The following is a 15,340-nucleotide window of genomic DNA, read 5'->3' on the forward strand; positions in this document are numbered from 1 at the left end:
CTAATTCTTGCAAATTGGGGGTTGCACACTTGCCATATCTGTGCAGGCTTTGGAATCTAATCAACTATTTTCCTCAAATGAGTCTAAGCATCACTTTCTAAAAATTATTTTACAGTCCCAAAGGAATTAATCACAATGCAAGTGCACTATTCCTTCTGATGTACTGAAACTATTAGGGCCTATACCAGGCATCCCCAAACTTCGGCCCTCCAGATGTTTTGGACTACAATTCCCATCATCCCTGAGCACTGGTCCTCTTAGCTAGGGATCATGGGAGTTGTAGGCCAAAACATCTGGAGGGCTGCAGTTTGGGGATGCCTGGCCTATACCCATGAAATCAATTGTAATGATTTCAGCAAAATATCTTCATATAAACCATCTCATATAAGTTAACAATGTATGCCATAAGGTACCTGTTTGTATGAGCTGTGGAGACCCCTGGGGTAGGGATTTACTGGGAGAATCTATATTATGATCCTTCATAACCTGCTTAAGCAATTCAACATTGCCTTTGAAATCGTGTAATAATTCTTCTGCCCATCCACTTCTGGCTTTGGTAGCATCGCTAAAATGCATCCAATGGCTGCAGCTCTCATCTGTAAGTATGACATATTTGGACAAAAATTAAAAAATAATTTTAGAAAGATGCCATTAGGTACATTTTAAAAACTCTTTTAACATGTAAGCTTATTTAAAGCACGTGCTTTTCCCCAGGTGGTACTCAAGGGTACGCAATACCAGCACTTTTTTGTTCTCGTTAAAAAGTGCGACACTTACTGTAACAACTTCATGTTGAGTACCGGCACCTATTTTTCTAGAAAAGAAGCACTGCTTTAAATATTTTAAAAATATTCTCAGTCTGTAAATGTGTTCTCCATTAATTTGTCTAACTCTCTTTTTCAAAGCCACATAAGCTCCTCCCTGTGGAAATGGAAGATCACTCCCAGAGGCTTCCGCATCACTAACACAGGTGGTTCTGGGGTCATCTTCCATTTTCTGGTAGAAGCAGCACACAACCAAGAAGAGAGCTGAAAGGGCAAAATGACGTATGAGCAATGCTTAATTAATCATGCTATAATTTTAATCAAGACCTGCCACTTTGATCAGTTCAATTAACTGATTAATGCTGCAGCCCAAATTTTAACATATCCTTTGAGAGGTAAGATTTTTAGCTGTGAATCAAAGACCCCAATGGTGTTGCTTGGCAATCCTACAGGGTTAAGACTACACACACACACAACAAAATTTCAGTCAATAACCAGTAGATAATATATCTTACAGAATTGTCTTACAGACTACTGAGAATATAAGTGCTCAGAACACTAATTTTAAAACATATTTAAGCATTTTTTTTTCAACAGGCAGAAAGCAAGGTGCAATACACCTTTTTGCACAAGATATTAAATCTGCAGCATCCTCATTCAATTTCCTATTATATTAAACTACATGCAAGTAGCTTAATAAGTTGTATACAGTACAAAAATCATTTATTTCAGGATCATACTGGGAACTAATTTTAATCAGATATGACTGATAAAAACAACCACTCAGCATATACTCTTACCTGCTTTGTGAAAGGGGTAGTAGTCTACACTTAGTTGACTAAAGGAAAGCTGCATAGCACCTCCTGAAACATGCCTGTTTGCATCTGAAAAATAATACAATGCTTTAAAATACTGCATATGTAGTGTTGCTTATTTGCTCTGTGAGGAAGTGCCTTTTGATGGCAACTTTTAAGACAACATGCTTCCCTTCTTGGGAAGTCTCAAACTGCTTCACTATGAATACTTATAGGGAAGTGTGACTATATCAATGCACGTTTCATGCTCTGTGCTGTTGAGGACCAATTGCATTCAAAAAATATTGCGTAAACCTGAAAGTGTATGAACACAATTGACTGGTAATATACTGCAATCAATCTTCTGACAGCCATAACAAAAGCCTAGCAATGTTAAACAGCATAAAGGAATCACACAAAACACTTACCCTTTTCCTTAGCGTGAATATCATCACAGATATGCAGGTCCAAGTGGGAAATTGCTAGATGATAAGAAGTTTCCTTAACATCAAAATCATTGAATAATTTCACAATTGCAGCGTTTTGATCACTAGTGGCTGAGGACTGCTGTGTTTTCACCTGCTGAGAACTGGATGCAGGAGCAGAACTCTGGAAACATTCAAATATATAACTTTAGCAAGAGCCTCACCACAAAGCACTGGGGGTGGGGGATCTCAGAGTTAAAAGAATTCCCATAAATGCTTTATATTTTCATGTTAAGGAAAGCTTTCAAATGTAGCACCTGAAACACACCTTTAATCATCAAGGGTGTATGACATTTCACTGCTATCCAAACTAAAAAGTTAGGTGCTTTCAACAAATCTAAAAGCATTTCTTTTCATACTTGTTTCTTAGTCATATACTGATAAACATGTGGGACAGAGGATAGCTTTGCAAAAGTACTGTACTTTGATGCATCATACCAAACTTCTCCCACACAATCATCCTGTTCTTTGGAAGTTCCTTCCTCTCTTGCCTGGCCAATAATTTGTAATTACTGTATTACTTCAAGGGAGTAATTTGTAAGTGCAAAATATCATTAAAGGAAATGTCATTTTTTAAAGCAGCATTTTATCCCCCCCCCAAAAAAGGATAAAAGCTTTACTATGCGTAATATAAGTTAGAGGCAGAGAGAATACTACAAATACATACAAGACTGTTACTCCTAGGGCTACCAATAGATCCTAACACAATCTTAACTGTGCAGTACTGTACATATCCACTCCGAAGCCCCATACAGGCAAAATTTCTGAGGCTAAAATTATGTGTTTGAGTCCCATTAGATAAGACAAACATTACCTGAAAATATACCTACTAATAATATGCCACAATAATGATTGCTTTCCTTACCTGTGTGGGTTCAGAAGCTAGACTTTGTCTCTGCTCAGCTGATTTTTCAATAGCTTCACTAAGAGACTTAGCGTATTGGACCATAGCTTTCAACTGGGAATCAGTTAGAACCCACAGCAAGTCATCTAGTAATAGAATCAGTTTAGATGACACCACATTGCAATCCTTTAACTGTTGTGAAGAGAAAAAGTAAAATTGGAATATTGGTAACATTGATTTTGATAGAATATATTTTATATCAAGATTTGGGACTACAGTAAATGATTTTTAAGCAGAACACAAAGCAAGACTTAACAGCAGTCATAGCATAAAGCAGGAATCTTTGTTCAATTATTTTTGTTCTTTCGTACTCCTGCTGAGAGTGACCTTTTATTAGCAGTGCAGTAAGAGTAGAGGCAAACTGGAATTTGCATCATTAATTTACACAAGTATTTTTCAGGAGCTTAATTTAACAAATATATTGTTGTTGTTGTTTAGTCGTTTAGTCATGTCCAACTTTTCGTGACCCCATGGACTAGAGCACGCCAGGCACCCCTGTCTTCCACTGCCTCCCGCACTTTGGTCAGACTCATGTTCGTAGCTTTGAGAACACTGTCCAAACAACAAATATATACCTAATCAATTTGTCCCAAGAAATTTCAGGAAAAATTTTTGTTTCTCATGATACTTTGTTTCTCATGATAGTAGAAAATTATTGCAAGTATGGCAGATTAATATCCTCCATTATCTATGACTTAACAAGCACAAATGAGTATTCCGGTGAATAAAGGTGTAGAAGCTTTAGGAAGCCTTGGGCCACTAGCTAATCAAACCTTGTGCTCGTCAGTAATCCTGCCCCTCATTCCTGTAATCATGTTGGGTATCAGAGGTACTACAAACAAAGTACTTAGGAGAAAACCTCCAGGGCCCAACATAAGCCTTGGAAATCCATAAAGCAGCAAGAGTTCTCTCTTTCTCTCTCTCTCTCTCTCTCATGAGATCGAGAGGTGGTTCTTTTCCTCTCCAAGCTCAGAGAAAGGCAGGATATCTCACCAGAAGAAAATGGTGCTAACTCAAACATGTCAGCATAATTGTGTATCCTGCTTGTACAGTAATCTTCTATGTTTTAACTAAAATTTCTGCCAATTTCATGTCAAACGGATTAGAATGCTAAACAAATCTAATGCTGAACATATATATAAATAATTTTTGCAGAATCTCTCCATCACCTTTGCCACCATTAAGGAATATACAAAATCATCACGAAGCAATATTACCCTTCTTTTAAGTGTGACCCGGATTTTGGACTGGTTAGTAATCAGGCGAACTGGAGCACTCATGATTTCATGCTGAGAGCTTTGGATAGCATCTGCTTCTATTCTGATCATCTGCCAGGTGATTTCTTTAAATGTCAGTACCTAAAATAAAACACACGTACCCTGATTTAAAATATCTGAGAACTGTAAAAAGGCAGACTCACTTCACTAGATCCCACAGGCCTGTTGACTTGTCACATCTGAACATGGGTTCAATTTTCTACCCTTCATACTTTAATTGTTGAACAAAAAATGTTTCCATTTAAATTTGCAATTTATGTGGAATAATAATCTCATAAATCAAAGAAAAAGAAATTGACATCAATCATCCAAAACTTCTTCCGTTATTTTATTTGAACATGTTTCTATCAACTTTAAATGGGTCAGATATATAATAAAGGTAAAGGGACCCCTGACCATTGGGTCCAGTCACGGACGACTCTGGGGTTGCGACGCTCATCTCGCTTTATTTGCCGAGGGAGCCAGCGTACAGCTTCTGGGTCATGTGACCAGCATGACTAAGCCACTTCTGGCAAACCAGAGAAGAAGAAGAAGAAGAAGAAGAAGAAGAAGAAGAAGAAGAAGAAGAAGAAGAAGAGTTTGGATTTGATATCCCGTTTTATCACTACCCGAAGGAGTCTCGAAGCTGTTAACATTCTCCTTTCCCTTCCTCTCCCACAACAAACACTCTGTGAGGTGAGTGGGGCTGAGAGACTTCAAAGAAGTGTGACTAGCCCAAGGTCACCCAGCAGCTGCATGTGGAGGAGCAGAGACGTGAACCAAGTTCCCCAGATTATGAGTCTACCACTCTTCACCACTGGCTCTCAGTGCACGGAAACGCCATTTACCTTCCCGCCAGAGTGGTACCTATTTATCTACTTGCACTTTGATGTGCTTTCGAACTGCTAGGTTGGCAGGAGCAGGGACCGAGCAACGGGAGCTCACCCCGTCGCGGGGATTCGAACCACCGACCTTCTGATCGGCAATGCCTAGGCTCTGTGGTTTAACCCACAGTACCACCTGCGTCCCAGATATATCATAGTCAAACCTATATTTTGCAGGTTGGGCCAAGTTAATCATGTCTAAGGCCTGTTGAAGTCAATGGTGCTAGGGCAGGCAGAACCAGCTTTCTTTGGTTCTAAAAATTCCCTTTTTACTATTATAGTGCTTGGTGAAACACAGTATATTTCTGAATGTTTATGCTAATATTATGCATTTCAAAATATACATTTAATTCAAAGGCATGGTTCCATTTTCAGACACAAAGCAAGGGAAATGCCTATATTAAAAAGGTAATGTCAATTACTATTCTTTGGTTTCATAGATGAATCCTCGCCTGAGCACATTTTTTCACTGTATAAGCATGTTGCTCATAAAGAAAAGTATTGTGGTACCTATGTTCATCAGTACCAAATAACTAATAGCTGAAGGCCTGTCATTCATACTTGGCTGTATTCTGCTCCATGATCCCTGCAACTGTACGTATATGCACTTTTTAAACCATGCATAGGAATTGTTCTTTAGACATGATATGGTTTCCAGTAGACTGGCTAGGGTCCACTTACACTTCACTTATCATGTTTAGCAAGGGCCAGAAATAATGAGTCATATGCCAAGTATGCAAACAAAGTCAGCAGCAACTATGCCAACTCAAGGCCATGCCATAATGGTGATAGGGGCCTCAATATGGCAAGTTGCTATTAAAATAATGTAGGTTTAATGGTAAAATTAAAGCAAAATAACCAGGTTAATATTATTGGTTATACAATGCTACAATAGGAATGTGAATTCTGTAATGTGATTTTTTCTTTGTATAGAAGAAAATAAACTAGTTACAGAAAGAGAAAAAGAGAATAAAATAGCTTGTTCTAAATTTAAAGTCAGCCTTACCTCTCCACGCTGAGATTCTTGTAATCGAGTAAACCTTAGATCACCATGTTCCCAGTTTGCATTTACACTATATATTCTCAACTGGGAGAGTTCAAATGATGCATTGAATGCTTTTGCTCCAATTCGGATTATAATGGAGTTTACAGAAACAGATATTCCTTCTACAACTTTTTCAGCAAAACCATATCCACTGGTGAAATAAAATGCAAACATTTAAAACAGAATTTCAGCATAGATTTAACAACTACTTCAAATGAAGATAAAACTAGCACTGAAATCGCTCAGAGACCAATAAAACAAGAACTTAGAACAGATCATAAGCTGGGACTATGTAGACCAAGAGTCAACACCCCTGTTTTAGCTTCTGCAATTAAGTGCCAAACTAGAACTACAGGAAGATCACCTTGAAAAAGTAGGTGAGATAATAGACATGATGTTCTTTGCCACACTGCAATGCATCCTAAGCATTTAGGACAGAACACCACGAACCACATTCCTTCACACTAAGCCATTTGCAGGGGTGGGTTGAGAGATATGAAAGAGCCATAAACTGGTTTGCCTTTTATTGTACCAACACAATCCCAACACAACACTATTATGATCCAATAAGGCCCCTTTGTGTATGTAGAGTCATAGCAAGGCTGTTGCCCTCTCCTACAGACGACGTTACAAGCTATATTTAATTCTCTCCAAAGCTTTGTAAGTGCAATGTGGAGCTGATAAAGGAAGAGGCAGGGTCTTTTTTATCACTTACAGAGAAGACACACATGAGAAATACGTGCCTATTTCTACATATAATATTTGGATCGCTTCGAGAAATGTGAGCATGAAACAGATAACATGTGGACTACTTACTAGCAGCCATTTTCCAGTAGTCACAGTGACTTGTAAAAATGCAAACACAGTTATGGAAATCACTACTGGCCTCTGTGGGCTATACTTGCATGCAGCCCACTTCACACTATGGTCTCTCCATGTGATCCTTTACACAGTGGGGACCACATGGAAAAGACAAACACTAGGATCACATGCATAAACTGGGCATTGATTACCTTTTTTCCTACAAATCTAACTAACCTAACCCAGCCCTTCTCAAGCAGATCTGCCATTTAGCCCACTTTTAATTAACAACTATATATAAGCCTATTCAGCTTGCTTTCCTCAGCACTGACTGCATAGGTAATGCTTGATTCTATTACAGCATTTAAATTATGACTGACCTTTGTCCTGATGCAGTTGCTATGGGCGATGGTCCATTAGGATGGCGTGGTTCTTCACATGTACTCATTTCCATTATTACTTTATCCAGTGACTTTAGATATGCAAGAGAAATTTAGAATAATTGAAATGTTTTACATTCAGTGACTAATTAAAGCCATCTCGCAGAATTAAAACTTAGAATGAGACTACATGAAAATAAATGACAAAACATTTCAGAAACAATTTGGCTAGTTACTTTATAACACTTAGAATCATGTAAAATGCAATGGGTTATATCCAATCACATTGTCCTTTTTGTACAAGGCCTTTGATGTGCACAATGGGATTTCTTCTCCTTCCACAAACTCCCCCCATATCTGTTCTGGGTTTTTCCCCAACCCTCTGGGGAAGATTTGGTGGGCCAGGCACAAAAGACAAGGAGGTAAGTCCTCAGCTGAACAAAACAACTTCATTGGATACAACCCTGTATTTGTTTTGCCAGTAATGGCAAAATGTTCTACTCTCCACTAGCTATTACTTAGTGATTTCAGTATGATTGCAAGGAAATTACAAATGCATCACCATTCTAACATACGGTAGTTAATTTGGGAAGCTGAATTCCATACTCACCAAACAGATTGGATGTGTTTTCAATTTTGTCCATGGTATCTTCAAAATAAAAACAAAATCATTAAAGAAAATATGGCATCATCACCAATCTGTTTTGAAAATGCTAGAAGCAAATGTGAAATCTCATGTTGCATATAACAATACTGTACACATAAAAATTAAATGTCTCATTTCTACCATTCTGCAAGCCTCAAACCAGACTTGCCTCTTCTTGTTCATGAGGACTGAGGTGTTTGCAAACTTACCAAATGAAGTCAAAACAAAATGAATTACACTACAATATTAAAAAAAAATATAACCTGTGACACTCAAATTAAGGAAACCAAAAAGGACACACAAATCTGATTCAGTAAGGATCAGTCCCATACACTTTACTACATATGTCAAGAGACTGTGTGTCCATGTAAGTGTACGTACATACATGTATGCAATATATATGCATGTGGAGGGGAGGAATTCCCTTCACCTAGCTTCTGAAGCTAACATGGTGTTAATCTTATCCAGACTAAACAAAACTGCTGTATGTATGCCAATAACTCAATTCACAGTCAGAGTAATCACCACTGTTAGAAGCAGGGGTGCTGATAATCTCACCTATATTTGATAGTGAATGCACTTCCATTTTTTGACACAGACATTTTCCTAATCCACAGATTACTAGAGATTATAGTATATCTTAGTTTTCACATCCCCACATGCACCCACCATCCTCTAATGGATGGTGATGGTTATGTACTATTCTGTCCATTGCCAGCACCATAGCTCTAGAAAAAGGACACAGCAAATAAAAAAGCAACAAGGGGGAAGGACAATAAACACCTGCAAAATAGAAGGGGGGAAACAGACACCATATAGCTACAGTTATGGGTAGAAGAAGTTACTGGGGCTGTTAATTGATTCCCTCCACCCCAATTTTATTTGTGGGAATAATTTGTAAATCCCAATCTGATCTGATTAGTCTGGACCAATCCAGCTCCTCTGCCTGGAAGAGGAGGCAAAAGACTTCCGAGGACCCTGCCTATCCCATCCAGAGGGAGAAGTCATCCTATTAACCAAATGTCCTCCAATCCACTGTGGCAAACTGGTCTTTATTCCTGTGCAAGGAAAACCACTTACTCACCCTAATAGATGCTTTATTGCAAAATACTTTGTTGATGGCAAGCCAGGTGGGAAGATCCAGCATATTCTGAAGCACTTCTTCATCAAGCTCTAAATTGGTTAGCTGACCTTCACCTTTTAGTGTGCTCAAGTTGATTTTGTCAGGTGACAGGTTTTTGGTGAACCTAAAACAGAATATCAACACTGCAGTTATTTCACAACAAAGCAATTACTCAGCTTACAATTGATGAAAACATAAAACATCTAAACATATACAAAATTAAAAAATATTTTAAAATATATCTAATAGGATTTTATTTGTGCAAAGCAGCTTTGGGCACAGTCAACTAATTATCAAAACATCAGAAGATACCACCAACGTGGTTTGTCTCTTGATTACAGCAAGAAGTCTGAAGTTCATATTTGAATATAACTCTACTCTTCCCTTTCAGTCACAATGGTTCATTGAATGAGGGACCCAGGTGGTGCTGTGGTTAAACCACTGAGCCTAGGGCTTGCCGATCAGAAGGTCGGCGGTTCGAATCCCTGTGACGGGGTGAGCTCCCGTTGCTTGGTCCCAGCTCCTGCCAACCTAGCAGTTCGAAAGCATGTCAAAATGCAAGTAGATAAATAGGAAACGCTACAGCGGGAAGGTAAACGGCGTTTCCATGTGCAGCTCTGGTTTGCCAGAAGCAGCTTTGTCATGCTGGCCACATGACCTGGAAGCTATACACCGGCTCCCTCGGCCAATAATGCAAGATGAGCGCGCAAGCCCAGAGTCGGTCACGACTGGACCTAATGGTCAGGGGTCCCTTTACCCCCTTTAAGTGACTATTAACAGACCTTGCCCGACAAAGACTTTGTCCCTGAGAATGGCTTGCTTGTGCTCCTCTTGGACATGTCTGCTGTAATAGCAAGTAACTTACAGTATATCTGAATGTCCCCTAGGCAGTTAGGTTTACCCCCAACTGCTGTAAAAATGGGAGTTATGTCTGCTCTTGACAACAAATGAAACTGATGAATTAAAAGAGAAAAACTACCTAATGACATTTTTTGACTATTTGGTTGCTGTCAAATATTCAATAGCTTATTGACAGTATTTGACTACTATGCAGAATCTAAATTATGTTATTGAAACCTAATTTTAGTCGGATTCTGATCTCTGGGTGTATTACTTTTAGTTACAACATTTTACACTTTCACATAAATTTTTCATCCTGTCTTCTCAAAACTCTTAAATTCCCTTCCCTGCCAACCTCTCCAAAAATCATTCATCTTCCTCTCAGACTTTTCCTTCTTTCTGAAAAAGCTTTCCCCAGCAATCTCCAATTACTGTAATAGGTATATAGAAATTCATTTATAGCCTGGCTGCTTTCTCATCCTCAGGTGCTGCCAAACACTGAGATGTTTTCTTTGGAAGGAAAGAGATTACAGGAATAGTTACCCTAATTGAAAAGAGAGAAGGAATAGATTTTAACAGAGGATATCAAGGATGCTATTTATGGAAGGATAATCGGTTAGCAGAAAGTGCCAGTGAACCTATGGGGGTCCAGGAGATTTTACCCTCCCAAGTGACTGCTGATGCCAACACAAGTGAGAAAAGAGCTATAGCCCAAAATAAATCAGAGCAGTAATGAAAAGGGGGGGGAGTATTAATGTTTGCCTCACAGAGGAAGCTCAAAAGCAGAAATAAGAAATGATCTGAAACAGGGGGGGAAATGGGAAAGTAGACTAACAAACAAAAAAAGTTCCAACAATGAGCGCCTGATTAACAAAGAAACAGTGAACAAGCAGAGAGACAGAGGGCTGACAGAATTCTAATGATAGAATATGAAGCACTGAGAATCGAAAACAGATTCATTGACGGAAAAGGAACCTGTGCCAATTTTCAGTAATACAATATATTTTTGAATGTTACACAGCTTCAAAAATCAGTAGTTCAAAAGCATACCCATAACATCTCTATTCTATGTTTGGGTAAAGAAACTAGAATGAGGGAAAGCCAAAAAAGCAACACAGCCATGAACTCTTAAGTCTTATAAGAGGCAAACAAGGAGAACACACAAATAGAATTTGAAGGAATGCAAAGAACCAAATGGAGATGGGAGAAAAGCTGATTACCCTGCCGGAAGTACAGATATGCAGTAATCCTGTCAACTTGCAATGTAAGTCTGATCACATGGCCAACATCTTATGGAGGTAGCACATTTATTTACGGTATCTAAACATGGTCCATGAAAAAGTGTATTTTGCATCATCAGGTACTCATGTCCAAGCCTGGATCTTTGTACTAAGTCCTTTTAGATTCAGAGCCAGTTCACCAGTAAGTTTACCCTATAACTGGGTACACATCGCACCCTCAATTTATTCAGGACATTACAAAGCTGCCCCATGCTGAACTTTTTTTTCAGACACTCTACCAGCCACACTTGTAGATGGCCACAGCATCTGTCTTCCTTCTCTTTTCCTAGAAAAAAATTAGCTCAGTTCTTTCCTTGCCTCTAAACTATTCAATGGAAAGGCATCCACCAGTATCTTCCTAGAAGAGGATTTTTAATTTTTAAGTGGAATCAAAATTAAAATTAGAGGAAAGCTTAATGAAGGGGGTAAAGTATGCCAACATGCTGAGAACTGCAGTGGATTAGGGGATCCCATAATTCTACAAGACTCACTGATTAAAATTCTTTATGTAAAGAGAGCCACATACTGATCTCTCTCAATAGCCCCCAAATAAACCATGTCTGCTATCAAACATGGATTCCTAGCCTATATTTGACAGTACTCCCCTTACATTATAGTGAGGTTTTCATTTCTCCAGTTTTCTCTAGGCACAGGACAGATAAATATTCATGTCTTGATTCTTTTGCTTCTTCCTATTGTTTTTATTTTCCCAGTTTGCTACTCTTTGGGAAAGTTGCAACCTTATTGTCCCTCCCAGTTCCATTTACAGCCAAGTCTGCAAGGCTCAGCCTCCTACTTACCATACATTTAAGGCAAGCTTCCACCTGTAGCCCTCTGCCCTGTCCCATGTGCAACAGTAATTAAACAAGAAGGTGGGGTTAGCTAGCCTGTATAATACATTATTTGTTGGGAAATAAATAACTGGTGAATACCAATTAATCCTGAAGTCCCACATGAGGGGGAAGACAAAGAAAAAGTGACTGAATTTAAAAAGCATATGGGGATTGGCTCACTCTTTAGCCAAAACAGCCCCCAGCAGAATTTAGATAGCATAGATCTGTGCAGTATTTGCAAAGCACAGGAAATATTAGTTAAATGTCCCAGTATTAAGTGCTTAAAATTGTGGGGGGGGGGGCTGCCTCTACCACTCTCGGGGTGAATACTCTACCACCTTAAGTATGTTTCAATACTTTACTTAGAGTAATCACAGGTCTCACTCATGCATCCTTCAATGCTACAGCAGAAACAACACAGGCAAGGTATTCTTGGTTTCAAAATATAGAAGTTAGTCTCAAACATGTGGTCTGAATCTGAAGTCCCAGTCTCAGATGTCTGCTCAGTTTACATGGTTCAAAAGGAAGAGGAGAGAGAGAGAAAGGAACAGAAACAAACAACACAACCTCCCACCAGGATGGTGAGGGAGCATTAACTGTGCCTTCTCTAAAAATTTACAGCTCTGTGATAATTTACTAGCCAGCATAGATATGCATTAATAGGTTTAACTGCAAAACTCCCACATTATTAACCCCTTCTACTCTGTATGAGTGTTTCAAGCTGCAAAGCCACGAACCTCTAGTAAACTTCAATGTGCTTTCATGGATTATCACAATTGTTTTACAACTGCAACTTCACTTTGTTTATTGCTCACTCTCTGGAGCAGTTACACTAATATTGGTCAATGCTAGACTTCCCACAGCCAATGCAATCCAGTCTGTAGAGTACAATCTCCAGCAAAGATCCAAAGAATAGTATTGCTAATTCCCTTAAGGTTTCTTGTACATGAGTGCACTGGATTTAGATTTGGTGGACAGAGTGCCTGAAGAACTATGGATGGAGGCTCGTAACATTATACAGGAGGCAGCAACGAAAACCATCCCAAGGAAAAGGAAATGCAAGAAAGCAAAATGGCTATCCAACGAGGCCTTACAAATAGCGGAGGAGAGGAGGCAAGCAAAATGCAAGGGAGAGAGGGAAAGATACAGGAAACTGAATGCAGATTTCCAAAAAACAGCAAGGAGAGACAAGAGGGTCTTCTTAAATGAGCAATGCAAAGAAATAGAGGAAAACAATAGAATGGGGAAAACCAGAGATCTGTTCAAGAAAATTGGAGATATGAAAGGAACATTTCGTACAAAGATTACCATAATCAAGGACAAAAGTGGTAAGGACCTAACAGAAGCAGAAGACATCAAGAAGAGGTGGCAAGAATACACAGAGGAATTATACCAGAAAGATATGGAGGTCTCATACACCCCAGGTAGTGTGGTTGCTGACCTTGAGCCAGACATCTTGGAGAGTGAAGTCAAATGGGCCTTAGAAAGCATTGCTAATAACAAGGCCAGTGGAAGTGATGATATTCCAGCTGAACTATTTAAAATTTTAAAAGATGATGCTGTTAAGGTGATACACCCAATATGCCAGCAAGTTTGGAAAACTCAGCAATGGCCAGAGGATTGGAGAAGATCAGTCTACATCCCAATTCCAAAGAAGGGGAGTGCCAAAGAATGCTCCAACTACCGCACAATTGCGCTCATTTCACACGCTAGCAAGGTTATGCTTAAAATTCTACAAGGCAGGCTTAGGCAGTATGTGGACCGAGAACTCCCAGAAGTGCAAGCTGGATTTCGAAAGGGCAGAGGAACCAGAGACCAAATAGCAAACATGCGCTGGATTATGGAGAAAGCTAGAGAGTTCCAGAAAAACGTCTACTTCTGCTTCATTGACTATGCAAAAGCCTTTGACTGTGTCGACCACAGCAAACTATGGCAAGTTCTTAAAGAAATGGGAGTGCCTGATCACCTCATCTGTCTCCTGAGAAATCTCTATGTGGGACAAGAAGCTACAGTTAGAACTGGATATGGAACAACTGATTGGTTCAAAATTGGGAAAGGAGTACGACAAGGTTGTATATTGTCTCCCTGCTTATTTAACTTATATGCAGAATTCATCATGCGAAAGGCTGGACTAGATGAATCCCAAACCGGAATTAAGATTGCCGGAAGAAATATCAACAACCTCAGGTATGCAGATGACACAACCTTGATGGCAGAAAGCGAGGAGGAATTAAAGAACCTTTTAATGAGGGTGAAAGAGGAGAGCGCAAAATATGGTCTGAAGCTCAACATCAAAAAAACCAAGATCATGGCCACTGGTCCCATCACCTCCTGGCAAATAGAAGGGGAAGAAATGGAGGCAGTGAGAGATTTTACTTTCTTGGGCTCCTTGATCACTGCAGATGGTGACAGCAGTCACGAAATTAAAAGACGCCTGCTTCTTGGGAGAAAAGCAATGACAAACCTAGACAGCATCTTAAAAAGCAGAGACATCACTTTGCCGACAAAGGTCCGTATAGTTAAAGCTATGGTTTTCCCAGTAGTGATGTATGGAAGTGAGAGCTGGACCATAAAGAAGGCTGATCGTCGAAGAATTGATGCTTTTGAATTATGGTGCTGGAGGAGACTCTTGAGAGTCCCATGGACTGCTAGAAGATCAAACCTATCCATTCTTAAGGAAATCAGCCCTGAGTGCTCCCTGGAAGGACAGATCGTGAAGCTGAGGCTCCAATACTTTGGCCACCTCATGAGAAGAGAAGAATCCTTGGAAAAGACCCTGATGTTGGGAAAGATTGAGGGCACTAGGAGAAGGGGACGACAGAGGACAAGATGGTTGGACAGTGTTCTCGAAGCTACGAACATGAGTTTGACCAAACTGTGGGAGGCAGTGCAAGACAGGAGTGCCTGGCGTGCTATGGTCCATGGGGTCACGAAGAGTCGGACACGACTAAACGACTAAACAACAACACATGAGTGCACTGACACACTAGCAAATTTGATAACAACACTCTGTTCTACTGAGAACTCATTAAAATCTTCAAAACACGCCACTGTCAAGTTTCCCAATCTACAATCCCCAATTACCACAGTCATAAGGCAGAGATCATGGTTTGTTGCTCCTGCTCTCCCTAATGGAGGGAATCAGAAGCCATCTGCACATTCATGGCGAACTTTTAGTAATGGATTACAATGACAACAAGCGTATTGGCAAAGCACCTACGGCAATGGCTCATCTCTCCAAAAGGGTATGGGAGAATATGATGCTAATGTTCAATACCAAGATGAAGGTCTACCAGGCTTGCGTG

General features: G+C 39.6%; 1 protein-coding gene across 1 annotated transcript in view; it reads right to left on the reverse strand.

The window, feature by feature from the left end:
* Window positions 1-15,340, reverse strand: part of BLTP3B (bridge-like lipid transfer protein family member 3B) — a 38,172-nt gene that overhangs the window by 17,709 nt on the left and 5,123 nt on the right. Inside the window, exons 2-10 of the mRNA XM_035127511.3 lie at window positions 9,044-9,206; window positions 7,924-7,962; window positions 7,314-7,405; window positions 6,094-6,283; window positions 4,165-4,305; window positions 2,909-3,079; window positions 1,987-2,167; window positions 1,565-1,648; window positions 414-596 (exon numbers count right to left, since the gene is read on the reverse strand). Coding sequence (XP_034983402.2) covers window positions 414-596; window positions 1,565-1,648; window positions 1,987-2,167; window positions 2,909-3,079; window positions 4,165-4,305; window positions 6,094-6,283; window positions 7,314-7,405; window positions 7,924-7,962; window positions 9,044-9,206 — 1,244 coding nt within the window. The remainder of the gene's footprint in view (window positions 1-413; window positions 597-1,564; window positions 1,649-1,986; window positions 2,168-2,908; window positions 3,080-4,164; window positions 4,306-6,093; window positions 6,284-7,313; window positions 7,406-7,923; window positions 7,963-9,043; window positions 9,207-15,340) is intronic.

This window comes from Zootoca vivipara, chromosome 9 (genome assembly GCF_965207765.1).
Source record: "Zootoca vivipara chromosome 9, rZooViv2.hap1.1, whole genome shotgun sequence".
Classification (NCBI taxonomy): Eukaryota; Metazoa; Chordata; class Lepidosauria; order Squamata; family Lacertidae; genus Zootoca; species Zootoca vivipara.